The sequence below is a fragment of the Excalfactoria chinensis genome, chromosome 3 (genome assembly GCF_039878825.1).
Source record: "Excalfactoria chinensis isolate bCotChi1 chromosome 3, bCotChi1.hap2, whole genome shotgun sequence".
NCBI classification, from domain to species: Eukaryota; Metazoa; Chordata; class Aves; order Galliformes; family Phasianidae; genus Excalfactoria; species Excalfactoria chinensis.
Genome location: NC_092827.1, coordinates 740,866 through 766,466, shown reverse-complemented (window position 1 = coordinate 766,466; position 25,601 = coordinate 740,866). Strand labels below are relative to the sequence as shown.

The 25,601-nt window shown below is 46.3% G+C and overlaps 2 protein-coding genes across 2 annotated transcripts in view; both read left to right on the top strand.

Moving 5' to 3' along the window:
- The window catches only part of CD2AP (CD2 associated protein), a 55,577-nt gene extending 44,593 nt beyond the window's left edge, over positions 1–10,984 (top strand). Inside the window, exons 12-18 of the mRNA XM_072332815.1 lie at positions 2–161; positions 1,570–1,712; positions 6,589–6,704; positions 7,556–7,645; positions 7,909–8,093; positions 8,850–8,913; positions 9,987–10,984. Coding sequence (XP_072188916.1) covers positions 2–161; positions 1,570–1,712; positions 6,589–6,704; positions 7,556–7,645; positions 7,909–8,093; positions 8,850–8,913; positions 9,987–10,028 — 800 coding nt within the window. The 3' untranslated portion in view covers positions 10,029–10,984. The remainder of the gene's footprint in view (position 1; positions 162–1,569; positions 1,713–6,588; positions 6,705–7,555; positions 7,646–7,908; positions 8,094–8,849; positions 8,914–9,986) is intronic.
- Positions 10,985–16,232: 5,248 nt separating this feature from the next.
- ADGRF4 (adhesion G protein-coupled receptor F4) lies at positions 16,233–22,894 on the top strand. The gene is made up of 8 exons (XM_072330925.1): positions 16,233–16,298; positions 17,282–17,318; positions 17,452–17,612; positions 18,179–18,463; positions 19,159–20,523; positions 21,239–21,280; positions 21,366–21,425; positions 22,889–22,894. Exons 1-8 carry the CDS (start codon positions 16,233–16,235, stop codon positions 22,892–22,894), a joined length of 2,022 nt encoding a protein of 673 aa, XP_072187026.1.
- Positions 22,895–25,601: the final 2,707 nt, after the last annotated feature.

Genomic DNA, 25,601 nt, shown 5'->3' with positions numbered 1-25,601 from the left:
GATGAAAAAGGAGCTTTGGATCAGAAGCCTTTGAAGCCGCATGCTCCTCAAGTACCACCCAAGAAACCCCTTCCTCCAAGCAAGTCTAACAGCTTACTGAGAGCGGGCATTCTGCAACTCAAACGTCCAGAAAAACCTGTTTTGCCATCATCTGTATCCAAGTCAGTATAACTTTATTTGTGTTTAATAAATATATTTTATGTGGCAGTATGCCACAGGATGAAGAAGTTTTAATTGTAGCAGTAATGTGGTATAAAAGAATCCCTGGATGTTAGGAACAATGTTATTGTGTTGGGGAAAAAATGATTAGAGTCAAAAGTTCAATGTTTCAGCACTTCAGAATAAAGCAGAAGTAAAAGGAGAGGTCAGCACCATACCGTGCAGAAGGTTCTCAGAGTGGCTCATCTTCTCTTTGGGGAAGAAAGCTGTTAGTGTAGAGACTGGAGGTTGTTCTCAGGTTTGTCTTGAGTACTGTCAGTTGAGTCACTGGACAATTGCATAGGGGACGTAACAGCAAGCAATTGCTCTCTCTTAGTTTCAGCTCTCTGAAGTTTCTTTCTCATGAGTTTGAAACAATAATTCATAGAGTTCCAAGAACTTTACATCCATACGATCCTTCTCCATCCCCAGCCCCTGCTGCTGCTCCCCACTTTCTGCCTCCAGCCAAGTTTTTGCCAGGTTCTTACCTGCAGCTTCATTCTCACTTGGCATCTTGGGGTGTTTGCCAAGAGGAGATTTTCTCATCCCTGACCATATTGGGTCGTGGTTAAGGATGGAAAAAGGAGTTCGTATGCACTTACAACAGCAGGTGTACTAAACTGTAGTCCTCCAGTAATTGCCAGCATCACATTTTAGGGATTTTTAAATATGTTAAATGTCTGAAAGCTTAACGTTGCTCCAGGGAGATTAATGTGGAATTGCTTCCTCTGCTGCAGAGTGATTTCCAAATAGGAAAAAAAGAAGCCTGGAACAAGTGTTAATGAAAGGGAGATGTTGAGGTTGGCATCATTTATGTCCTTTGCTTTTACACCATGGCATAAATGGCAAGAACTGGATCACCTCTTCTTTCTTTGATTCCTTGGCTTGGCATTCAAAGGATGCACAGTAGAACAAGAGCTACACACAGGTCCTTTATGCAGAAGGAAAGAACTTCTTGGCAACATTCTTCTTTGCAGGAAAATTTTGGCGTGAGGGAATCTGAGTGATTTGAGTGATTGCTTGTGAGTATTTCAAGAGAGATTACCGAAGGTGCTATTCAGTTTGCTTGTTTCCTGTAGCAATGAGGTGTGACACTGTAGGTTTAAGTGCAAAAATATGCCCTGTAGTAAACACACTAAGAGTTCTGGATAATTTTCAAGGGGATTGGACATGTCTGACAACTCTGTAAGAGCTGGAACAGATGAACTGGCTTTTATCGTACTGGAATTGCTTTCTGTAAGACTTTGTTTTAAGCAAGGATTTTAAAAAGCAGCGAAATCTGGTATATCTATATTTATATAAATTCTTATTCTTTGCATGGTATAAACTACTGAATGTCATGACTCGCTATTGGCACTTTTCTATTTACAGATCTAATGGAGAAGTTGTTCATCTCCGACCGAAATCTGAAATTGAGCCAGTAGCAAAACCAAAGTTGGACTCTGAGCAGTTACCAGCGAGACCAAAATCAGTAGAGGTAGATTCACTTGTGGTAAAGAGCTCTCGAGAATCGGGTAAGAAAACAGTAAGAAGTCCTGGGTATTTCTGCTTGGATTGTGGTGTTCTGCAGCCTTAGAATAAGGTCTTGGATTTATTCAAAGTGCCTCAGAGTGCAATTTATGCCCATTCTGCTGAAAATGTGTATTTTTAGAGTAGTGCGGACAGCTCACGTTAAGAGCTAGCACACAAAGTACAGGTTTCACAGGGTATTTGGGGGCAGTTAAGCTCTGTTACAGCTGTGATAGGAAGGGAGGAATACAGGAAACAGCTTGTTCTTCCAAGGGAAAGCATGGTTTTTTTGCTATCACTTTTATCTTGCATTTTGTTCATTCTGTTCTTGCATTTCAGGTAACTTTTGCATTTCTAGCTAACTTGCCTATTTCCAGTAATGCCATTAACTTTTGCATTTTGCGGTTGAGTTGGCAGCTCCTGCGGGTTATGATTTCCTTCTTTTCCTCAGGTGTAACAGTCCTGATATCTTTAATAACCACAATGGCAACGCAGCAGCTGTCAGACTTAGGGGTTTATATGCCATAGAATCCTAGAATGGTCTGGGTTGAAAAGGACCACAGTGATCATCCAGTTTCAACCCCCCTGCTCTGTGCAGGGTCGCCAGCCACCAGGCCAGGCTCTATATAAAAGCTCATTTCAGACAGATTTGAAAACAAAGCAGGACACACAACTATTGATCCCTGTTTGTTCCTATTGGCCGATGTAAGATTTTTACAGGCTTGAAGAGGAATTTTAGATTTTGGCACCCAAATAGACAGGAAAAATAAAAACAAAGCACCCAGTGGCTGCCAGAACGTGTTGTGGGATTTGCAGTTTGATTGGCTCTCTGCTCCCAGCAGTCTGAGATGTCTAAATCAGAACAGGTTAATCGCTGTCTGGAATACTGGAGGGGATATTAAAGGCCATGACTGACCTGCAGCAGCTAACAGGGGTGCAGGTTGGAGACGTTCAAACCGAAGGTGCTGCAGCCCTGGCAAAGCAAGGAGCTGCTATTTGAGGAGAGCTTCCAGAGTCCTCTGTTGTGTCAGAGTGCCCCTGTTCAGAATGATCTGTGCCTGCTGGCGCTGGTTTTCCTATTTGTTTAACAAAGGACGAGTCCAAGCTCCTGCTAGCAGGATGTGGAGCACCTGGTGCTCTGTATGCGTGCTGCTGTGTGCACGCTCAGTGCAGCAGCTGCTGCTATGTGATGCTTGGAGGACATCAGGCCCTTTCGTATTGTTTATTCTTAGAAGAGCTAAAAGTCTTAAGCTTATTAAATGCTGAGGATACTGTATGGCTGGGGCGGGCACTTCTGGATGTTCTTGCAGGCACTGAAATTACCAGCACTATATTTTTTAGAAGTGATGAATTTCTAGTAAACCAATTTGTTTAATTATGAGGTTCTGCATCTCGGTTTGGACCTGAGGTGTGGAAAGTTCAGTCACTTCCAATTTACCTTTAATTGAGCTGAAGGCGTAGCTGTGAATGCTGTGTATATAACTACAAAAACTACAGACAAAAACTCAGGCCCCAGCCAGCCATCAGGTAAAGGGAGGGCAGCCAGAAACATCCAGAAACGTTGGTCACGTTGGAATTCCTTCTCCTGAAGCTTCATTCAGAAAGTTGCCTGAGTGTTTCTCTGTTGGGTTGGAACTGAAGCTCCCCCAAAGACCTAAAGCTGTAACGCGGTTGGCTGAACGTTTAAAGCGGTTCTGTTTCTTCTACAAATGTTTCTTTTTTTCCTGCTTTGTGAAATAATTTTTTTGTTGGGAATCTTTTTCTAGACATTCCTCTCCTTGACTTTTCTTTCCAGATTTTGTTTCCTATCCTGTTTGCCATGTTTCCCTTCTTACGTGTCAGGATCTTACCCTACCCTTCTCCATTTTGGTAAGATAACAATCTATAAGGAAATCCAAATGCTTGATGCCGTGCACGTAGCCTCTGCTTTACTTCATAAGCGTAATTTTCAGTTGCAGTTATTTGGGTTTCGATTTAAAATGCCTTTTTTTGTTGTTTATTTGAATGCTTCTTTTCCTTTGCTGTTCAACGAGAAGTGAGGCCTGCCCTTTGGTATGGGAAAGATAAAGACAAACGACCTCTCCTTAGTCCAGCTGCTGGGTGTAGGATAATAGTTATAGCACTTAGGGCTGTGTAGATTGAATGGCGTTACCTTCATACACACATATATATAATACTGTGCAGTATTTGGGCCCTGAATCCTCTAGTGTTGGCTGTTATTGTGACTCTTGCAAGGTAGCTGTAGCAGAAGTTTCATATTGGGCGGATGATTCATTGTAGCAGTTACCTCATTACAGCTCAACTGCACATTTAGATACTTGAAAACCTCCCTCTGTCCCCTGACTTCCTGGGCTGCAGTCCCTGCAGTGTGAGCGATAGGAGTCAGTGCTGTCACATTTCCCACTCTGCAGATTAACGTGAGGTCTTCTGAAATACCGGTTAGGTCTCACTTGCACTGCGGGTTTTGCATCCCAGCATGACGGGCTCTATGAACCCTTTGGTTTTCCTTCTTTTTGGGAAGGCTTTTTAATCAAGCTGATGGGAATACACTAAGGCATTCACAAATGGAATCAAAGCCTCTCACCTCATTGTATCTCTTCCAGCTCCTGGCAGTTCTACAGCGTAGGGATCCAGGTTAAGCTTGCAGAGGAGGTGCTTCTAACAGTCTGTCCTACACGACTGTTTAAGGTTCACCCCTCTTTCCAGTGAGAAACGTGTTCTCACTCAGCCTTAAAGCAGCCCCTGGGTTGGTTATTAACAGATGTGGTCTGTCCCTCTGTTGGTGAAGCTGCTGAAGGTGGAGGAGACCCCTGGGCTCTGTTCCATCCCTTGAGCCAACCATAGACTGCTGCGGTCTCAAACTGCATCTGTGTGAATTACTGTGGAGGTTTCCTTCTGGAGTTACAATATTCTGCATATGTTTGTTACTGATGCTTTGCTCACGGAGACAGGGCTGCTCTTGCAGCCATCGCAGTAATTCCATTTTCAGTTCTTACTTAAATGTACTGCCCCATGGGTTATTACTACAGGAGGTCATTTAGAAATGATTGCAGTGGGAGGAAAATGTGTGTATATATATTATTTTTTCCTCTCTTCCCGTTACCTTTTCATCAAACATGTAACCCAAACAAGTCCTGCCGCGCATTAAGCCTACTGAAGTTTGAGTAAAGTCAGTAGGATGCGCTCCTAGGTGATTTTTGCTTGGTTCCTAACAAGCAGGGAGCTTTATTGGCACAGACTGTAAGTAAGAGAAATGCCCCAAGAGCCAGTTCTCCCTCACCCCCCGCCTCGTCAGCCCCTTGCATTCGTCACTCCTCTGTTTCTTCCTACCTTGTTGTTCCTGCTTTCCTACGAATTGCAGACGTGGTTCCACATTTACCCACCGCCATCTGTATGTTCTCTGCAGTAAAACTAAATGGCAGCACAGCGGACTGGCAGCTGGTGGTGCTACAGATGCTTCTATTTCAGAAGGCAATAGAGGATGAAGTGGGAAGTCCAGATATGTCTGGAAGATGTGAATGTTTTAAGGACTGAACAGATAATGAGACACAGTAGTAGATGTTAAAATCAGTTAAAACACTCATTAGAAGGCTTAGATTCCCACAGCTATTAATTAACCTTGACAGTGCAAGTAGAACTTTCTATTAATTGGATGATTTCACATCAGCTGAACACAGAAGTGGCGTGAATGGTCCAGCCCAGTATTCTTATGGCTTTTTCTTGTTTGACCTCTTGCTAAAGCTTGAGAATAGGTGAGAAAACAGGTCTGCCATAGCTTCTGCTGGATAGATTGGGATGCCATGGGAAAACGAGAGGTTAGAGAACAAAACAGAACACCCAGCAAAACTTGGAAGCACCTTCTGCTGCCCATCGTAACCGCTGAGTGGCAATTGAGTAAAGCATTTAGAGTCCCTAGAACAAGCTTGCTGAATCTGTGCTGTAAAATCACATCTGACATCAACGCTTAAATAAAAAGCCTGTCTCAGTGGATACCTGTTGGCAGGTAAGGATTGGCTGACTGTTGTGGACACTCAGTAAGGAGCCCAGTCGTTAACTGGGTGAATTACAAATGTTCTATATTTGTGTAGATATTTCTCATGGTCAAACCTCCCTGCGAGATGTAATTTCTGTTGATAAGGGTTGGAAGGAGAGTGGGGAAAAAGAGCAAGATTTGATTCAAGAGAAGTTACTGAGAGCTGGAGTGTGGAGAGTGAGAGGTCTGTGAGCCTTAATGAAGTAGGAAACGAGGTTCTAAGCTCAGGGATTGATTACAGACCCGGGGTCACGTGGTTTCTGCAAACAAAGTGCTGCAAACAAGAAACTCCTCTGTACAGCAATGTTTGCAGAACATGACCTTGCAGAAAGGTTTGTGTCTCGCTGACACACGGGAACCTCTGGATCTACCATGTTGCTTTTACTTTTGACTCCGTTGCTAAATGTGAGTTTCTGGGGTTTCATGCTTGGTAGGCACTAAGAAAAGAGGCTGATGGAAGGGTTGGAGAGCACATCTCTCACAATGGTGTGGGTTTTTTTATAATTATTATCTCAAAAAACAGTAAAAACCACATTTTTCTCCAAACACTCCAGATCTGTTTTATGGTGCTGTGTTACTGCAGCACTACTTCAATTAGGACTGAATTTAAGAGCTAGTTGAATCAATCCTTAGTTTTTTCAAGGGGGAAGAGGTGAGTTCTCTGACATGCCAAAGTCACGTAGGTGTGTTATGCAGCTCGTGTGTTGGATGTGCTGAAAATCTCTGAAGCAATAAGAAATCTGATTGTTTATGCATTTAGTTTTTGTCTCATGGAAAAGTAACGTTAAAAAGGAGCACAGCAAAACCTTCAGCTCTTGATGGCTGTCTGTTCTGTTATCCTTCCCTAGATCTGTTAAGCTTTGATGATGTAATAGCTACCTCAGACAACCTGTCGCACCCCACCGCCAGTCGGCCCAAGATGCCCGGCCGGAGGCTGCCCACGCGCTTCAACTGCGGGAGTGCTGTGAGTATCCTTTGCCCAAGGAGGCTGTGGATGCCCCATCCCTGCAGGCATTCAAGGCCAGGCTGGATGTGGCTCTGGGCAGCCTGGGCTGCTGGTTGGTGACCTGCACACAGCAGGGGGTTGGAGCTGGATGAGCACTGTGGGCCTTTGCAACACAGGCCGCTCTGTGATTCTGTGATCACGGTGCATTTATTCCAGAAGTGAACTCAGATCTGCAGGGATCAGCCATACCGACTGCTTGTAAAAGGAAGAGGGTCTACCTGAGATAAACAGCACAGCTGTGTTGCTCTTTCCAGACCCTTCCTGCCCCGTCAGGTATTGCCAGATCTCCCAGCAGCACTGATGGTGCACTAGCAAGACACTGGCTTTAGCTCCATAAAGTCTTAGCTTAATGTTGTTATGGTGGAAGTTTTGTCAACTGTTAAAGCATGAGGTTATCACAGAGTGAAAACAACATAGAGTCCTTGATTCTCATATCATTTTACATTTGAATTAATATACTATATACATCTTTATATATAGTGACATGTTTTATAGTTCAATCGTGTCAGCTACCGTGTGCTTTAGCTACCAGTTAATGGCTTTGTATTGTGGAAGTACCTACAGATTCCCCAAAGCACCAATGACTTGCTCTGCTCAGTGTTGCAGAGAAGCTTGCAAATCCTGCCCTAAGTTTGTTTGATTTACATCCAGAGGAATGGGTGTCATGGGGGGGAGAAGTTCTGAGCAAGGAAAGAAAACCCATAATAGTGTAGCGATACTAATGTTATACCAGTGGCATTTTCAGAAACGTGGGCTTTCTCTTTTTTCCCTCCTTATTCTGAAAATGTTTTGAACTGTTTATTTTTCAGACAAGTCAAAATGACGGTCCAGAAAAAAATTTGAAGCTGCAGAAGGAAGAAGAAGAAAGTGCCAAACCAAAGCCAGCTGAAGTGAGAAAGGTACAACAGCGTGGGGCCGGAGCCGTGCCCAGCAGCTGGCTGTTCTGTTTCCCTTGCTTGTTATCTGATGATGCAACCCATCACAGCACGGGGGCCAGAACTGGATGATCTTTAAGGTCTCTTCCCACCCAAGTCATTCTGTAATTCTAAATACACCTGGTAAATTGTAGACGCAATTAGAGCTAAATGCTAATAGCTCCCACGGCACTACAACTTGTGCGCTGTCTGCATTTCTTAGCTTTCTACTGATGTATTTTTTCCAGCCATCTGTGTTGAGTCCACCAGTCCCACCTTCATCTCAGAGACCGAGTTCTGTCATCCTCAACTTTTTGCCTGGAGAAATCCAGCCTAAAGTTGAAACAGACAATTCACAGGCTCCTGTGGAAGAGCTCAGGGCTCAGATTCATGATTTGATGAATTTAGTGGATGCACTGAGAAAAGAGCACGGGTGAGTGTTTTCTAACCAACAAATGGATGTATGTTAATGTCTTCTAAGTGTCTTTAATGCCAAACGACTTAAGGATAAAGTTATCATGTATCAATACATTTACATTCAGGACTTGTTCCTTCAGAAGCTGATCCAGTTAGATGGCCTGTGACCTGAAAGGCCAATCTGCAGAAACTGCACTTCTGTCTCACGTTGTAGAGCGCAGACATTTGTTCTGGTTCTGTTTAAATGATGACTTGTGCTGTAACTAAACCAGCTGTTACGGAGAGTTTTGGAGTGACTGCTGAGCATCTGGGCTGGTTAGCCTCCAAAGCAAACTATTCCATGATGAGTGCAGGAGCTTCATGAGCTAATTTGCTCAGAGATCATTCAGATCATTCTTATCTGAATCCAGTTACAAAACAAAACATTTCATGAGTTTTTACCCTAAAGAATTTCTCTTCTACATATAGAAGTTACCGGGTTAGGTGAATTCATCTCTCCAGATAAAGTAATCGTCAGAATGCTTCTGAAATAGCCTACTTAAAATCCTGACTCAAAGCCAGGGTTAGTTGCACAATGATCGGTGTGTTGGGGCTGTTGGATGCCCCTTGTCCAGCAAATCGGAATAGCTGAGCACGAGTGGGTCTCTAATTGAGCGTGTTGGGTTTGTAAGATGCAGCATCAGATTTGTGTGACTCCCTGTTGTGAAACTGAAACAAGGCCTGTGCTTCCCCCTCCTCTAACTTTGGTTTCTGTTACCTTATGAATTATTAGGAGAGAACTGGAAAAACTAAGGAAGGATTTGGAAGAAGAGAAGCTGATGCGAAGTAATCTGGAGGTAATGTGAGCAACTGAAAGGAAGAATAAAAGATTTAGACACATACATACGTTGTTCAGGAGTTTGATTGTGGAGGGAAGACTTGAAGGACCCTCCCAACCTTTCCTGCATTGATTTGCTGGGGTGCAGTTGCAGAAATGCCTCACGGGGCAGGAGATCCACAGTTCCTCTTTGGGAAGTAATCACCTTTAACTGTATGTGTGTTGGGATATCAGGTGAGGGCTGCTGGATTCTGCACTGTGCTAGAGGTGTGTCACGACAGAACATGCTCCAAGAGAGACCATACAGGTTTTGGATGAGTTTAAATTATGTGTCATCAAAAGAGAAATAGGAAAACATCAGCTTTCCTAAATTCTTGATGGTCTGTCTAGAGAAAGCCAAAGAGCATAGAATGCATCTGAAAAATGTCCCTCTGAGCATCGCCCAGCTCAGTTTCTTGATGAAAGCAAGCTGCATTATGGTATCATGTTATTAAGTTAATAGGGTCAGCTTGTTATAGAAAAACATGTTAGTGTGATACAGATGGGCGTTATCTTTGTGGGACAGCACTTCGTATTGACTTAACGGCTGCTTTCAAATCTGGAGAAGAAATTCCGGCAAGTTCTTTTTTTAATACATCTCTGAAGCTGCCCGGAATGTGCATTGGGGGGGAAGAGGAAGCGAGCTCCTCGTGTCTCCTAAATCCATTTGGAGAAGGAAAGGTTAGAACTGGCATGCTGTCCTGCAGGAAGGCTGTGTTAGGAAATCAGCCTGATCCAGTGCATCGTTACACAGAGACACACTGCGAGATTCCACCCTTCAGCTTCAGTACTGTGTCATTTGGAGTGGGCTGGTCCAGCTCTGCGTACCAGGAGTACAGGCACATTTCTAATGATCGTGAATTCCTGCTCAGTGAGCAGCCTGGGAGCACAGCAGCAGCCATAAGTATTGAGCTGTCACTGCTTCTGTGCTTTGATTTTGTTTACTTACAGCTCTTGGAGATGTCGGGGTGGTATTTGCAGTGGAAGCCGTGCAGACTTCCCATCGCTGTGGCTCTAACACTGACTTTTCTTTCCAAAATGTCTGTTTTCCAGCTTGAAATAGAAAAGCTGAAGAAAGCAGTGATGTCGACATGATACGCCCGTGGACTGGATGTTTTTAACTTGCCAGGAATGCAAAGCTGAACACAAGTAGAACTGACTCCCTTATTTTGTCATAATGGATGCCGGAGTTCTACAGTCTTAAGGAAATATAGTGCAACAAAGGAATATAGTCTTCTATTCAGAGATAAAAAAAAACAAGAGAGAAAAATGGTGTAATTTTCTTGCCAATATAAAAGAGGCCTTATTTCTTACTGTGCTGGAATTGCAGACCGTTATTTTTGTTTGGTTTGCTTGACAATACTACTGAATCTGTATAAAGAGGAGAGGGAATTCTTCATAGATTTTTATTGAATATCCGTAGCTTAATTTTTAAAGAGATCTATACAATGAATAGGGTGATCTATCTTTACAAGTAATCTGTAAAATGGTCCCTTGGGAGGGACGGAGTAGCTGTATGGGAATCGGAGTCGCTGCTTTCCCCCTGCGTGCGAAAGGGAAGAGATGATGTTTGTGTATCTTTAATGTCAGCAGTCTCAGGCTGGGTTCTGCTGTGTGCCCGTCCGCTGTCTGTCAGCTGGGCCGTCAGACAGGAACTCCTTCAGGCCGCGGGTCGGGTGGCGCAGCTGCGCGTCGTGCTGAGAAGGGCCGGCCTCGTCGGAGCGGTTCAGCAGGACGTTGTGTCACTTGCACTATTGGATTAAAAAGGGATTTAGGACTGAGTCATGGCGTCGCAACAGAATGAACTTTAATATCACAAAAGGAAGAGGTGCAGAAAGGAGGCTGGGATCTGCTCTGAACCGAACCTGTTGTGCCTCAAATATTGCAATGTGGGAAGTAAACCTGAATTCACAGGGTCTGTGCTTCTGCCTATCTAAACTGATGTCATCAGTCTTTCCAGTGGCTGAATATGCATTCTGATCTGTTTTTACAGTGCTCAATTTTTGTTTATAAGATGGCTCAAAATAAATCACTTGAACTTTGATACTCTGAAAAGGTCTCCGTATTTATCTCTGTATGTTGTGTCCCTCTACATTCCATCACACCTGTCCTCAGTGGGTGATCAGAACAGCCGCTGTGACAGCACTGTGCTGCTGTCCAAAAAGCATCTTCCACTTCTTGTGTGCAAACAAGTTTTAATCCCGTTGATTGCCATTATCTTTATCTGCAGGGGTAGCCTGGCCTTGAATGCCCGCAGGGATGAGGCATCCACAACGTCAAACTTCCATCAAACATCAAACATGCAAACACCCAGAAGTCAACTGGAGGATGTTTGGCAGTGGCTAATTGAAACTCTTCATTACATGTGGTGAATGTGCTGTGCGGGTCTGTAGGCGCTGTGTGCTGTTGCACACTGCCGATAAGCTGATTCAGTATCAGTGCTTTGAACTTTCAGTTCTTAGATGCATCACAAATGGAGACTCGGGGCAGATCTCCGTGCTGTGGGAACAGCAGCAGCTGTGCTGTTTGTCAGGCACTGATCTCCCCCCGGAGCTCACAGCTGTGGGGCAGATGATGAAGGGCAGGAACTGTGCGGATTGGAAGAGCAGGTTTTGTTGTACGAGCTCCTCGCTGTGATTGCAGCATGAAGCTGACCTTGGATTGGATTGCTCCACAAAAACTGCCTGTGCGTGGCATGTAGGAGAGAAACGGGACAAGACCATCAGTTACAGCCACAAATGAAAGGCATTTATTATTGAATATTACTGAATAGCAATAAATGACCCGAGTGCAATGACTTAATTAAGCCCCTTTGTAAAAGTCACTGCCAGGAGTGTGTTTGGCCATAAGGAAGTTGCCCTAACATACGTCTGTATTGTCTTCAGCTCATGTTATGTACTGGAGGGGAGGGCCGTGCTTTGAAGGCACTCCATGGAGCAGCTCCCTCGGAGCAGGGCGCTTCTCTGACCTGTTCTCTGGTGCTGTGAAACGATGCGTGCTCCCCAAACTCAGCAAATAAGATGAGATCAACCTGTTGACTCGTCTGCTCACTTCATGGTCAGAAACGTTTCCTGTGCTGTTGAAGATGCTTTGCAGGAGGAGGCGGGATGGAAAAGCGCATTGCTGATCATGTAGCCCACCCAGGAGATGCTGTCATTGGAATTCACTTGCCAGGTTATTCTGGCTTTTCCCTTCATGTTGCTGCAGGAGAATTAGGTTTCAATGGGCGGGCTTAATGTCTTGCAGGCTTTGACTTGGGGTTACTTAGCAAAGTGTGTGTTAAACCTGGGTGAACACAAAGCGTTCGTTTAAAAGTCCTAATTTAGCAGAAATCTCATTAAGTGTTTCCGAAGGCAATGGTCAAAGTGTGTCTCTGTGGCTCTGGACTCGGGGCTGTTGCTAAAGCTCTCCGAGGTGTTGCCGATTGCTTTCCCTGAGCCGTGTCAAAACAGCTCTCCTGGCTCTTGGGAAACCCAGTTTTGCAAGAGCCGTAGTGCCGAACCACTCCCTGCTGGGTGCCCAGGCACGCACCTCCAGCATGAAAAATGCAGACAGCCCCGACTGGCTTGCAGCGCATGAGGCCCATGTGTCCAGAGCTCCCTCCTCACCTGTGGGACTCACAACTTGGGTATGTTTCTAAGCCCCGCGGAGCACAGCGTAACACCTCTTGGTCTGTGGGAGGTGTGTGTGTGTCTGCTGAGACACCAGCCCTCAGAGCACAAATTGGGCCGAGGGGGTGTTTGAAAAGCCAGGGGCTGTTCAGCCATCGTAGCAAAGCTCCTGGGTGTGTGTGTGGATGCACAGCTGCAGCTACCCAGGGAGGAGGTCTTTGAGATGTGCTTTGGGTTGCCTGTTTTTGGGCCTTTGCTTTTGAGTCAGAGGTGTGCTGAGCTGCTGCCTTGATAATTCCTTGCCTGGTAGTGTGTGGAGTGTGAGTTGCTGAGCCTACCCATGTTGGTGCTGTGGGTGCTGAGCTGTGCTTGATTTGCTTCCTGTTTGGTCCCAAGTGGGACACGGGCATAACTTGTTTGAGCAGATCCCTGCAATGCAGGAGAGCAGAAGGTGCTCCGTCCAGGGCTTGGGGAGGAACGGCTGCTCCGCTGTGACTCACCCGTGGCACAGTGGCAGCCTGGCGCTTTGTGGGTGTGTCTGTGACTGTGCTGGCGTTCCGCACTGCAACACCTCTGCTGTCATCTGCCAGTCCCGGACTGTCCGTCCAGTGGGGCCAGTGAGAAAGCGGGCTGATGCCCCGGGTTATTTCCCCGTGGGAAGAGGACACGAGGTGGGGCGCACAGGCAGCCCTGCACAGCACCATGGCTGTGGGTATATGGTTGGGCGCTCACCGGTGAAGTCTCCAGGATCTCTGGTGCTGTGAATTCTCCGTGCAGCAGAACCTGGAGCTCTGAACAGGGTGAGTGCCATCGCAGCGTGCATTTCCAGCTCTGTTTGAATGTTAGCTGCGAGGGAATCGTCATCTGTGGAGTTGGTTTGTTTGCCACCCAAACGGTATCGCAGTGCTTTGGGCTGCGTTCACTTTGTGCTGCTTCCCTTGGTTTTGTATGCGCTCCTTCCCGTGGAAGTCAATAGGCAGCTCTGCTTCTTGCTTGTGGTTCTGTCACTGGTCTCTAATCACAGCGTTGTCACCTCTGAGAAAATGTCAGATTATCCTATTGCTGCAATTGTTGTAGAGGTCACAGGATTTGATTTACTTAAATTCACCTTTTCCATGTGTGGCTCCATTAAAAATGCCACTCACGTCATTCCAGTCTCTGTATTCAGAAGCCTCAGTCTTTATCCTTCATTGGCAACACGTGCTGCAGCCTTTTCAAGGTGTGATATGGCAGTGAGCAGAGCGAGCACTGACCCTGTGGTGCTTTGTGAGCTCCTTGGGCTTTGAGATGACCACGTCGCCATTAAAGCCCTAAATAAAGAATTTGGTTCAGTACAGAAGGATGTGAAAACCTTTTCTTTAGATGTTAAATGCACACAATGCAAATCTGCAGTGAGTGTTTGGGGAAGGAGAGTTGCACAGATGAACACATAACCCCCCTGTAAACTTTGATTTTGCACAGTATGTCCTTATGAGCCTTGCTCTGCTTCTGGGGTGGTGAAAGCTGTGACCCGAGGTGACGGAGAACCCTTGGATGGAGATTTGGGCCCACCAGTCTGTGGTTCTTTCCTCTTCCAGACACTATTTGTCACTTATTCTTCCTCCTGTTGTCACTTTTGCCCACCCCCACAGTGCTGGGATCAGATGCCATTAGTAGGAGGAGGAGGATCGGCAGCTGGTGACATTTCCTGAATGGGAGATGCCTGGGGCAGTGCAGGAGTGTGCTTTAATGTGAGTTTCTGTGAGAGCGCCCATCTCCTCTCCCTGAAGTGACTGACTGTGCTGCTGTGTTTTATGCACCTGGTGATGCACGGTGGTTATCGGCGCCATGAGGCTGGGTGGTTTCCACCATGAGTCAAGCAATGCAACTGAACGAGGTCAGCGCTTCACGGGCAACGCGTGTTGTTATCTCGGGGCGGCTCAGCTGCCTGGAGCTGCCCCAGATCTGCAGCTGCTTACAGGTGGCAGCCCTGGGTGGAGTTACGTAGGTGATGAAATGCAAAGTGGGTGTGAACTCATCAGTGATGAAGCACCGTGAAGTCAAGAATTCCCAAATGTGAGAGGGAATTAGGGCTAGGAGCACAAATGGAAATGTAATGATTGCAGAAACTGGGCAAGAAGGCCATGCGATATTTTACCTCCTACTGTAGGTGCTCCCTGCCCACCTCATGCTCTTCTGAAGTGCTGATCTGAGCCTGATGGTTTCCTTCCCTTCATCAAACTCTGTGCCTTAGCAGAACTGACACTTGCTGGCTTTAAAGCTGGTCAGTGCTTTTACCAAAATGGATTGAACTAACTTAAAATTCAGTGCTTCAGTGTAGCTCTTTATTTCATAGTATTTTCTGAATGAATAAACACTCGGGTCTGGAAATGCATACAAAATATGAAGAAAATGCCACTAAGGAAGTGGGCAGCCAGCTGTGTGCCGGGCCTTCCATGCCTTGAACTGAGACCCATCCATTGGAGCAGGGCCTGTTCTGTTCCAACATGTGCCAATGCTGACGATGGAGGCGGGGTGTCCAGCCTGGCCTTGAATGCCTGCAGGGATGGGGCATCCACAGCCTCCTTGGGCAACCTGTTCAGTGCGTCACCACCCTCTGCATGAAAAACTTCCTCCTCAGATCCAACCTCAACCTCCCCTGTCTCAGTTTCAAACCATTCCCCTTGTCCTATCACTGCCCACCCTCACAAACAGCTGTTCCCCCTCCTGTTTATTCACTCCCTTCAAGTACTGGATGACCACACTGAGGTCTCCCTGCAGACATCTCTTCTCTTCAAGCTAAACCAGCCCAGTTCCCCAACCTCTCCTCATAGCAGAGCTGCTCCAGCCCTCTGACCATCTCAGTGCCTCCACTGGACCCACTCCAGGAGCTCCATGTCCTTCCTGTGCTGGGGGCCCCAGCCCTGGACTCAGCACTGCAGATGGGGCCTCACAAGAGCTGGGCAGAGGGGGACAACCACCTCCCTGTCCCTGCTGGCCACCCCTTTTCCATGCAGCTCAGCACACAGTTGGCCTTCTGGGCTGCAAATACACACTGCTGGCTCATGTCCAGCTTCAATTGCTTGTGGCCATTTCTTCTTATTGATGAGCAAGAAAAACCTTTTTCAGTGACAATTATGAAAATTATTCTCACAGGAAGAGATTTCCTTAGAGACCACTCATGCTTTGCTTTGCCAGAACACAACATGGACAATTTTTCTCTCACTTCTCTTAACGGGGCTGAAACACTGCTGCACCAAAACACATTTGCATGGCTGTACACATGCACATCCGTGTGGTATACATGCAAAATTCAGAGTTAGAGAATCATAGATCACTACGAATGGGATGTTTAAAGAAATAAGTAAGTAACTGTAAAACAGGACCTTTGTAGACTGGCAATCATTAACAGCAAATTTAATGCAAATAGTTATCATTACATAACCATGACTTGGTCATTACTGAGCTAATCTCTGTAACTAGCACTGATTAAATGCACAAGTATCCAGTAAAAAGCAAATAAATGATGAATTTAATGATTAATAATAATATGTGACAACTGAAGAGCACCCTGCATGCAGATGGAGGACAGCCTTTGGAATGGGTTTGGCTGCCTGCTGACGAGCAACCAAGCTGTGCTCATAAGTGGGAACAGACGTGGTCATGTGCAACGCCTTTCTTCCAGGAGGAGAGCGGTGAGCGCCAGGCGATGGATGTGAGGGCAGCTCTCTGCCTGCTGCTCTGCGCTGGGCTCCTTCCACTGGCTGCTCCTGGGGTGAGTCCATGAGCCGAGCTGGGCGCTGCTGCCCTGTGGCACAGAACTCTGCAACGCTTCGTTTCTATGTGGGGAGGGATGGGAGCCACCAACTCACCTGGGTTAACCCAGAACTGAGCCCCAGCTTCCAATGAAAGGGGAGCATCTCCTATTTCATGTAAGGACTGATACATCTTTTTGGACTGGGTACATTTGGGTCAACATCGCTCTTGTGTAATATCCTGCTTCTAATATCTAAATGAAATTTATATTTAGTTTGGTATCAGTTCTCTCTTCCAGTTACTGCCTCTGTGTTTAGATTTACCGACAGACCACTCCCAGACCTCCTAATTGCCCTGAATAATGCATGCAGAGTTGGTCTCATGTGGTTGTACAAAGCAGACCTGAGCTGGGGAATACAGATCTCTTAGAATCATAGAATCACCAAGGTTGGAAAAGACCTAAAAGATCATCCAGTCCAACCGTTCACCTATTACCAATAGCTCCCACTAAACCAACCACTAAATCCTCTTCTGAGGGCTGATGAGGATTGGTAGAAACACACAACATATTCCTCTCCAAAATTTAAAAGGGTGTTCTTTCAGTGCAAGCACCTGCAGGCAAGGAATTCTAGAGACATGCATGGCCTTGCTAATTACCTCAGTATTGTCACTTCAATAGAAGGGGGCAGCTGAAGCCTTTCCATAGGAACAAATGTTAGCAGAGAGTTCTGAATGGCCTGGGTTGCAAAGGCCCACGGTGCTCATCCAGTTCCAACCCCCTGCTGTATGCAGGGTCTTCAAACACCAGACCAGGCTGCCCAGAGCCACATCCAGCCCTTCACATGGGATGAAGGGCTCTGAACGCTCTATCCCATACCTTGAGATGTCTGCACATCAGAGATACCATTTTGCATATGAAGCCTCATTCCTCGTTTATTCCAAGTGCTCATCTTTTCCTTATCTTCACATTTGACCAACAGTCCACTTCGTGTTATTTTTCAGGTCCTCAGTAAGGGATTCAAGGCTGGTGACCTGCAAGGTACAGTGAGTAACTGTGTTGTCTCCATTTCTTTTTAACTGTCATCCATTATCAGTATTTACGCCCCTGATACCTCGTGGAATGTGCCGCACTGTATTACATAGCAGAAATGTCTGCTTGATTTGTTTTCCAGATGGGTGTAGAGATCAGATTCCCTGTGAAGACAGTGGAACTCTCTGCATTCAGGCCTGTTCTCCCTCCTTCCACGGGGAGACAAGCTTTGTCTGCGAAGACAGAAGGTGGCGAATGTTCACAGATGCCTGTGCAAATCTGGACGTGCAGTCACTTTTTCAGGTAGTGTAACTGCTATGCATCCACTTGGGCCTATGGTGCTCCACTCTCCACGTGCTCCACTCTCACCCAACCTTTGTGTCTTGAGCAAGGGAAGAAGATGGTATTCTAGAACAGAGATCCCTGCGGTGAAAAGCCTTTTTGTTGTCTAAAATTAATTAATGGGAAATGACTTTGGGAAATCCCTGATCTGAAACACAGTTCAGAAATTAAGTTGCCTTCTTCACTTGGTGAACGTCTTGGTTTAGACTGAGGAGAGCAAAGATAGACTGGGATGAAGCTGAGCAAAGAGCAGTGCAGAGGTCTGTAACAATTAGACGATCCATGGTAAATTCCTCCCCAACTACAAAAAGAACATTTTTTTTCTAAGTCACTTGAAGAATGAAACTTTACTTTCAGTTCTCCCTCTTCCTTCACGTGCATTCTGCAAACAAGATGTGTCTCTCAGCAGAGCGCTGATGCAGGAGTCAGGCCCTCCAGCACACTGACTGCACATTTTGCTGGCTTGCAGCAGTAATCGCATTTCATCCTGCTCATTAATTGTCTCAAATGTATTTTCCTCCCTCCAGAGGATTTCTAAATGGGAACCCCTTCCAAGCTCAGAAGGTCACGTTGCAGGAGGACGCTTTCCCTTTGTAGGGCCAGGAACTCCAGCGCATGGGAAGCCTGGGGATGGAGCGAAGTATTTTGGTGCTGATGACGGTGGGAGAAGTAACTGCCAAGCTGATTTTTCGTGCATCGTCCCAGAGATCTTGTCTTCACCAGCAATTCCAGGAAATATCGCTGATATAGTGGAACTGCTACAGAAGATTTCCTTAATGTTATCAGAGAACGTCAATAGAGGAAAAATGCAGGTATTTACTTTGATGGGCTTGAAGAAGTGGATCTGAGCTTGTCAGGGCCGATGGAAGTTCCCTCCTTTGTAGTCACTGTCCAGTGAAGTGAGAGCTGCAAGGTGCACGCAGAGCCCCTGCGTAGAGGTTCCAAAGGGGGCTGTTTTGTAGTCAGACAAAGTGACCTACTCATGTCAAGTGGAGATCTTCCATTTCCCCCAGTGGTGGAATCCTTGCTCTTGAAAAGCAAGTGTTTGCTGTTACAGATACTGGAGAGCAGTAGGGGGAAGACTTCAGATGTGACACCGCAGATATGGCTGTGAGGGAGATGCTGACCACAACTCTGTTCTCATGCGTTGCATGATGAAAACTGAAACCTTCCTGTGATGAACTCAGAAAGCAGAGACGTGGGGTGGGGGAGGGAGGTGTGAGGGAGCTGTGCAGCTGAACCCATCCGCAGTGCCGAGGTTTTTGCTCTATGCTGTTCCTCCTGCACCTTTAGGACAATGAAGTGAAAAGGACAAGGTGACTCACACCAGTGAGACGTTTGGGCTGGGCTGATAAGGGTTAAATGAACCTATTTATTGTTGAAGTAGTATAATTGCATTATAGAAATTAGCCTTCAATTTAAATGAGCCTTTTTAGAGACTATGCCAGTGGCATAATATAATTGGTTTATTTTAGCCTCAGCAGTAACTTATTATTCTTTGTTTCAGAGCTACAGCAAGATAGCAAATCACATTCTGAACAGCTCTGTTATTTCCAATTGGGCTTTTGTAAAGGACAAAAATGCCAGTTCAATGTTACTGGACTCAGTGAACCTGTTTGCTGGCAAACTTCTTCTAAGGAACGGATCGGAAAATATTCAGGAACGCTTCATCTCTACAAAAGGCCTCAGCATACATCAAAATGCTTCGGGGAAAAACTTCGATTTTTCTATGGAGCTGAATCAGACAAACACTGTCAGTGGGCACGTGGTCATTCCAGAAGAAGAACTTCAGAGGTTACCGAAGACTTCCAAAGCGATCAGCATTGCGTTTCCCACGCTTGGAGCTATTATGGAAGCCAGCCGTCCGGACCCCGTTTCTGTGAATGGGATGGTTTTATCCGTGTCCCTTCCAGAAGAGCTTCAGCATATCTTACTTACCTTTGAAAAGGTGAATAAGCTGGAGAATGCTGGGGCTCAGTGTGTTGGATGGCACTCTACTGAAAGGAGGTGGGATCACAAGGCGTGCAAGATGAAGTCCGACAACATCAGCAGTGTTGTCTGCATGTGCAAGCACCGCCGCCGCACCTTCAGGTCCTTCTCCATTCTGATGTCCCCCACCTTGCTGAGAAACGCAGTGCTGGATTACATTACGTGTGTGGGGTTAGGCCTTTCTATTTTCAGCTTGATTCTGTGCCTGGCCGTTGAGACCACTGTCTGGCATCACGTTACGAGAACTGACATCACCTACATGCGCCATTTTTGTTTGGTGAACATTGCCACGTCGCTTCTCATTGCTGATATTTTGTTCATCGTGGCAGCTGTTGTGCATAACACAGCCCTGAACTACCGCCTGTGTGTAGCGGCCACTTTCTTCCTTCACTTGTTCTATCTTGCCTTGTTCTTTTGGATGTTCACCCTGGGTCTCTTAATTCTCTATGGATTGCTATTGGTTTTTTTTAAGATAACAAGATCAGTATTCATAGTTACGGCATTCCTTATTGGATATGGATGTCCATTAGTCATTGCTGTCCTCACCGTCATTATTACTGAACCAAAGAATGGCTACTTAAGGAGTGGAGCCTGTTGGCTCAATTGGTATGAGACGAAAGCCCTTCTAGCCTTTGCTGTACCTGCTCTGAGCATCGTTGCAGTGAATCTGGCTGTGGTCGTGGTGGTTGTGGTGAAGACTCCAAGACCCTCTATTGGAGAAAGCTGCAAGTCACAGGATCTGAGCAACATGATCCGAATTAGCAAAAATGTTGCTCTTCTGACACCTCTGCTGGGCCTCACCTGGGGGTTTGGGTTAGCAACGGTGGTTGACAGTCACTCTTTGGGATTCCACATTACCTTCGCTCTCCTTAATGCCTTCCAGGTAAACTCAGTGAGTTTGAGCATTGAGTGAGATAATTTATGTTAGACATTAACTGGAGTATTTCATGTTCAGTAACTGCAAAGATCATCTCTATCGATTTATAAATACAGGGGATGCTCACTTTGACATTAAGGGTGGTTCCATGTCACCAGCGTTACTCAAAGCCTACTATTGCCTGACATACTCTTGTGTACCCAGACTGTCTTGTCTGCTCTTGCCTGATGCTGCTTTTAAGTACATAGGAAGGTTCGGGTATGTAATCCATCAGTCCAGTTTGTAATGAGAATCAGCATGGATTATATATTCATTCTTGGCATTCCCGGATAGTCTGTGTGATCTGAGAGAAAAAACTCATTTTTTCTTTACTGTGAGAGTGTGAGGTGCTGGAACAGCTGCCCAGAGAGGCTGTGGATGCCCCGTCCATCCCTGCAGGTGTTCAAGGCCAGGTTGGATGGGGCCCTGGGCAGCCTGGGCTGGTATTCAGTGTGGAGGTTGGTGGCCCTGCCTGTGGTGGGGGGTTGGAGCTTCATGATCCTTGAGGTCCCTTCCAACTCAACCACGCTGTGGTTCTATGTTCAGTGCTGCTATACGCCATAGGTGATGAGCTCTTTTCACACTCAAAGACATTATTATAATTATGCTAGGGGAAATAGAAATATTTGAGAAACAACATGTGGTTATTCTGGCTTTGATGACTGTTTTTGCTGTGTTTCAGGGATTCTTCATTCTGCTGTTTGGGACACTTCTGGACAGAAAGGTACTTGGGGCATTTCCTGGAATGCATTAATATTTTCTATATCCATAAACAGCAACCTCTGATTTCTGTTGTTTTTAATGTACAGACCAGAGAAGCCTTAAGGAAGAACTGCCTTTCATCAAGGCGGGAGTGCAGCCTAGCAAAGGTGATGTGTTGTTTCTGTTGTTGTTGTTTTGTTTGTTCTCTTTTGTGGCTTAATTTACAATTTTTACCAACTTGCTCATTCATAAATGGAAGGAATTTTGTGAATAAGGGGGTACTGAGTGGGTGAGGTGGCAGTCTGGGACTGCTGCGTAAACTATTGTTGCTGTTACAAAACTACAAGTATTATTTTATTCATATTTCTTCCCTGATAGATATCAAAGCCATTTAGAAAGAGAATGCATGACTTCTCCCTTCAGTACAACAGGCCTCCGTTAACCTTAAGGTTACTGACTGAATGAGATGCAGAATTGGGATCCCCAAATTCCCACATAGTGACCCCATTGTGCTCCTCACAGAAGTGCTGCAGGGTGGCAGCAGGGTTGTTTGAGCATGTTGGGAGGGCTGGTCTGCTTCCAGATGAACGTCAGCTCAGGATGGAAGGCACTCAGAGCTCAGCCAGCACATTGGGCACTCATCAAAGTTAATACGAGGGTGGTTTGATTGATAGAACCTTTGTTAAATGATTGCTTCTGTAACCAAGGCTCCATGGTTTGATGCTGTATTTCCAGAAGGGAATTCCCTTTAGTTCTCAGCCATTGTCTGCAGCGCTCCTCCTATCCACCAAAACACTGTCACTTTAGTTTGAGCTTGGTCATTTTCCCTTGTTTCTCTCTATTTAATCAGTCCTGACTGTAGTCTTGAAGGCTGTGACAGTGACAGTGTGTTCAGATGTAACTGGTGGGGAAAATCAGCAGAAAGAAGGCTAATACTTTTGTAGTGCTTCCCTTGTGCTCGAGTTCGCTCTGTGTGAGAGAAGCTGACTGTGCAACTTCTGACTTCTCTGCATCCTTCCTCTCCCACCTTGTCTGTGGTAGCGTCCAACTTTGCTGTCATTGCTAAGTTTGAGCACGTCCCAGGTTGGAAGGGAACCCCACAGATCATCGAATCCAACTCCCGGCCCCACACAGCACCCCAGTCTGATGTCAGAGTGGTGTCCCTGCGCTCCCTTTGGCAGCTCGGTGGGGCACAGCCCTGCCTCACCCCCAGCCCTCCCCTGCCGCAGCTCCATGCTGTTCCCTCAGTCCTGCTCAAGGCCTCCTGCCTTCTCCTTCCTATTGGGCCAGATTTTAACATGAATTAGGTTTAGGTTGGATCTGAGGAGGAAGATTTTCCCCCAGAGGGTGGTGACGCACTGAACAGGTTGCCCAAGGAGGCTGTGGATGCCCCATCCCTGCAGGCATTCAAGGCCAGGCTGGATGTGGCTCTGGGCAGCCTGGGCTGCTGGTTGGTGACCCTGCACACAGCAGGGGGTTGGAGCTGGATGAGCACTGTGGGCCTTTGCAACACAGGCCGTTCTGTGATTGTCCACTGTGGTGCTGCAAGCAGGAGCTGCTTTAGGACAGAAGTGGGCCCTCCCTGCATGTTGCTGTGCCCTACATGACCTGCTGCTGTCCTCTCTCCTAGGCCTAGCAGCAGGCTGCCTTCGCACATCTGAGCACAGTGAGAGGAGGAGCTGTGGTACAGAAGCTGTGGTTTGAGGCCAGCCAGGAGTGCACACAGCAGTGTCCCAGAGCCACAGGACGTGTCACAAACACCAGAGGAGAAAGGACCCTGGAGCTGCTGGTGGCAGCAAGAAGCCGTCGGTGCTGCTGCAGCCCTTGGGAGAAGCGTGCCATAATGTGCAGGTTGCCTTGTGTGAAAACTGCTGTGAGGAGAGTTTGTCCCTGTTTGCTTCAGGACTTCACGTCAGCGCAATAAGGAACTGCACAGCGTGTGGGGCTGTTCTACAGACGTTTCATTTTTAACACAAAGTACAAATATTGAGCATTATCTGTTGATGCTGTCTGTCCTTCCATGCATGCTGTGGAGATGGAGGTCCCCTTCGTTACCTGCACTGCACTGACTGAGGAGCAGTTTGTTCATGGACGATGGTGCATCTGTTCTTACAGGAGGTCAACCCTTGGTCTGGGAAACCCTTACAGATGAAACCTTGGATAGAAATGTCGGTTTTTGTCAGGACAAATCGATACTCTCAAAGTACAAATTTTCTCACTGTTTGTAGTATGTTGTTCCTTTAGAATCACAGAATCATTCAATGGCCTGGGTTGAAAGGAACCACAGTGCTCATCCAGTTCCAACCTCCTGCTATGTGCAGGATCACCAGCCAGCAGCCCAGGCTGCCCAGAGCCACCTTTACACGCTTTACCAAAGCATGTAATCAAAATGCCCTTTATAATTAGATCACATTATTCAAATCAGAAATCTCTTTTCCCTCTCTAGCTTCTACAGAGGTAATTCTTCATCCATGTTTGGAATTTAATTATCTAATTGACGTGATGCTGGCTTACATCATCAACACCCCTGTACTGAAGAGTGAGAAACTATCCCAGCTGATGGTGCAGCACATGTGGTCCATACATGGGACATCTGCAGTGTGATGGGATGCCGTGGCAGAGGAGATGGTGATGGGGAGAGCAGAGCTCTGAGCTGGGCTGTGAGACAACTCTTCTTGTCCCCAGGACTTGCATGCTGCTTCGCATTTCCAATCCTATCTTCTCTCTGCCTAGACCCTAGGCTTATAGCAAGAGGCCATCCCTGCATGCTGAAGAGCTTTGATTAAATGAATATAAAATTGGACTCCTGTGCTTGTGTAATGTAAACTCAAAAAGACTCTTGCCCTGAAGTCCACTTCGCAGTGTCAAGCAGCATCTTCTGTTCTTGGCACTTCTCGAAGTGGTTAGAGCTTTCTTTTTCCCCTTTCCTTGCTCCTTAGGGTTCCATGCATGCAGAGCTGTGTGGTACATTTAGGAATGCCTGTTTCCCATGACCCTTCTTTTCAGGATGGCATCTAACTTGGAAGGCATTTTTCTATTTGTATGTCTTACTGTTACAAATGAAATATCATTACTGATGAGCAGGGATTTTCTGATAGCACTGAAAATAGCACAGCTTGTCTCAACCAAACACGTCACCCTTCCCTCATGTGCTCGTCAGGCCCCACGTGGCAGTGGGTCTGCAGAACATCTCAGGGGAGGATCCCACTGTTCTGGAGTTTGGGAATCACAGCAGCAAAGTTGCTGCTCTTCCACCTTGCCTGCCAGTGTGGTCAGACTTGAAAACCAAAGTGCTGTTACCAAGGGGCTGCGCTTAATGGGACAGCCCATTTTCTCCTGTGGGCTTGCACTGTTGGTTGTGAGTGTAGGTAGATATAAAACCTCCTCAGCCAGGTAGGTAGCACTGAATTCTCTTGTGCCATGCGTGAAGGCAAAGCAGGTTATTATTGAGCAGAACCTTAGTGTCCCTTTTCTTCCTCCAATATCACAAGTTTTACATTTACTTTCCAGAATCATAGAACCACAGAACGGCCTGGGTTGCAAAGGCCAAATACATCTTCCATCTGAATACAGCAGAAAAATGTTTGTAATGATATAAGGTATTTAAAGCTCATGTGCTTGTCTACAGCTGGAATATGGGATTGCACTTATATTTCTCATCAGTGCTAAACTTGCAAAGCCCAGTGTTCTCCTGTTTGCATAAGCATCAGTTGCAGCCCTTCAGCCTACATAAGAGATGTACATATGCCCCGTGGATACTTTTGTTTCAGGTTGAGACCAATAATAAATCACCTCTTTGAGTCATCTGAAGGTTGTGTTGAACAAATAAATTAGAATCATAGAATCACAGAATGGTTTGGGTTGGAAGGGACCTTTAAGATCATGCAGTCCCAACCCCCTGCTGTAGGCAGGGACACCTCCCATAGCCCAGGTTGCTCACAGCCCCATCCAGCCTGGCCTGTGTCTCACTGCCCTCACTGTAAAGCAGTTCTTCCTGATATCCAGTCTAAATCTACCCTCTTCCAGTTTTACACCATTTCCCCTCCTCCTGTTGCTATCTGTCCTTGTAAAAAGTCTCTCCTTTTCTTTCCTGTAGGCCCCTTCAGGTACTGGAAGGCTGCTATAGGTTCGTCCCAGAGCCTTCTCTTCTCCACGCTGAACAAACCCAGCTCCCTCAGCCTGTCTTTGTAGGCGAGGTGCTGCAGCCCCCTGAGTATCTTTGTGGCCTCCTCTGGATCCTCTCCAACAGCTCCCTGTCCTTCTTGTGTTGGGGACTCCAGAACTGGATGCAGTATCCAGGTGGGGTCTCACAAGAGCAGAACAGAGAGGCAGAATCACCCCCC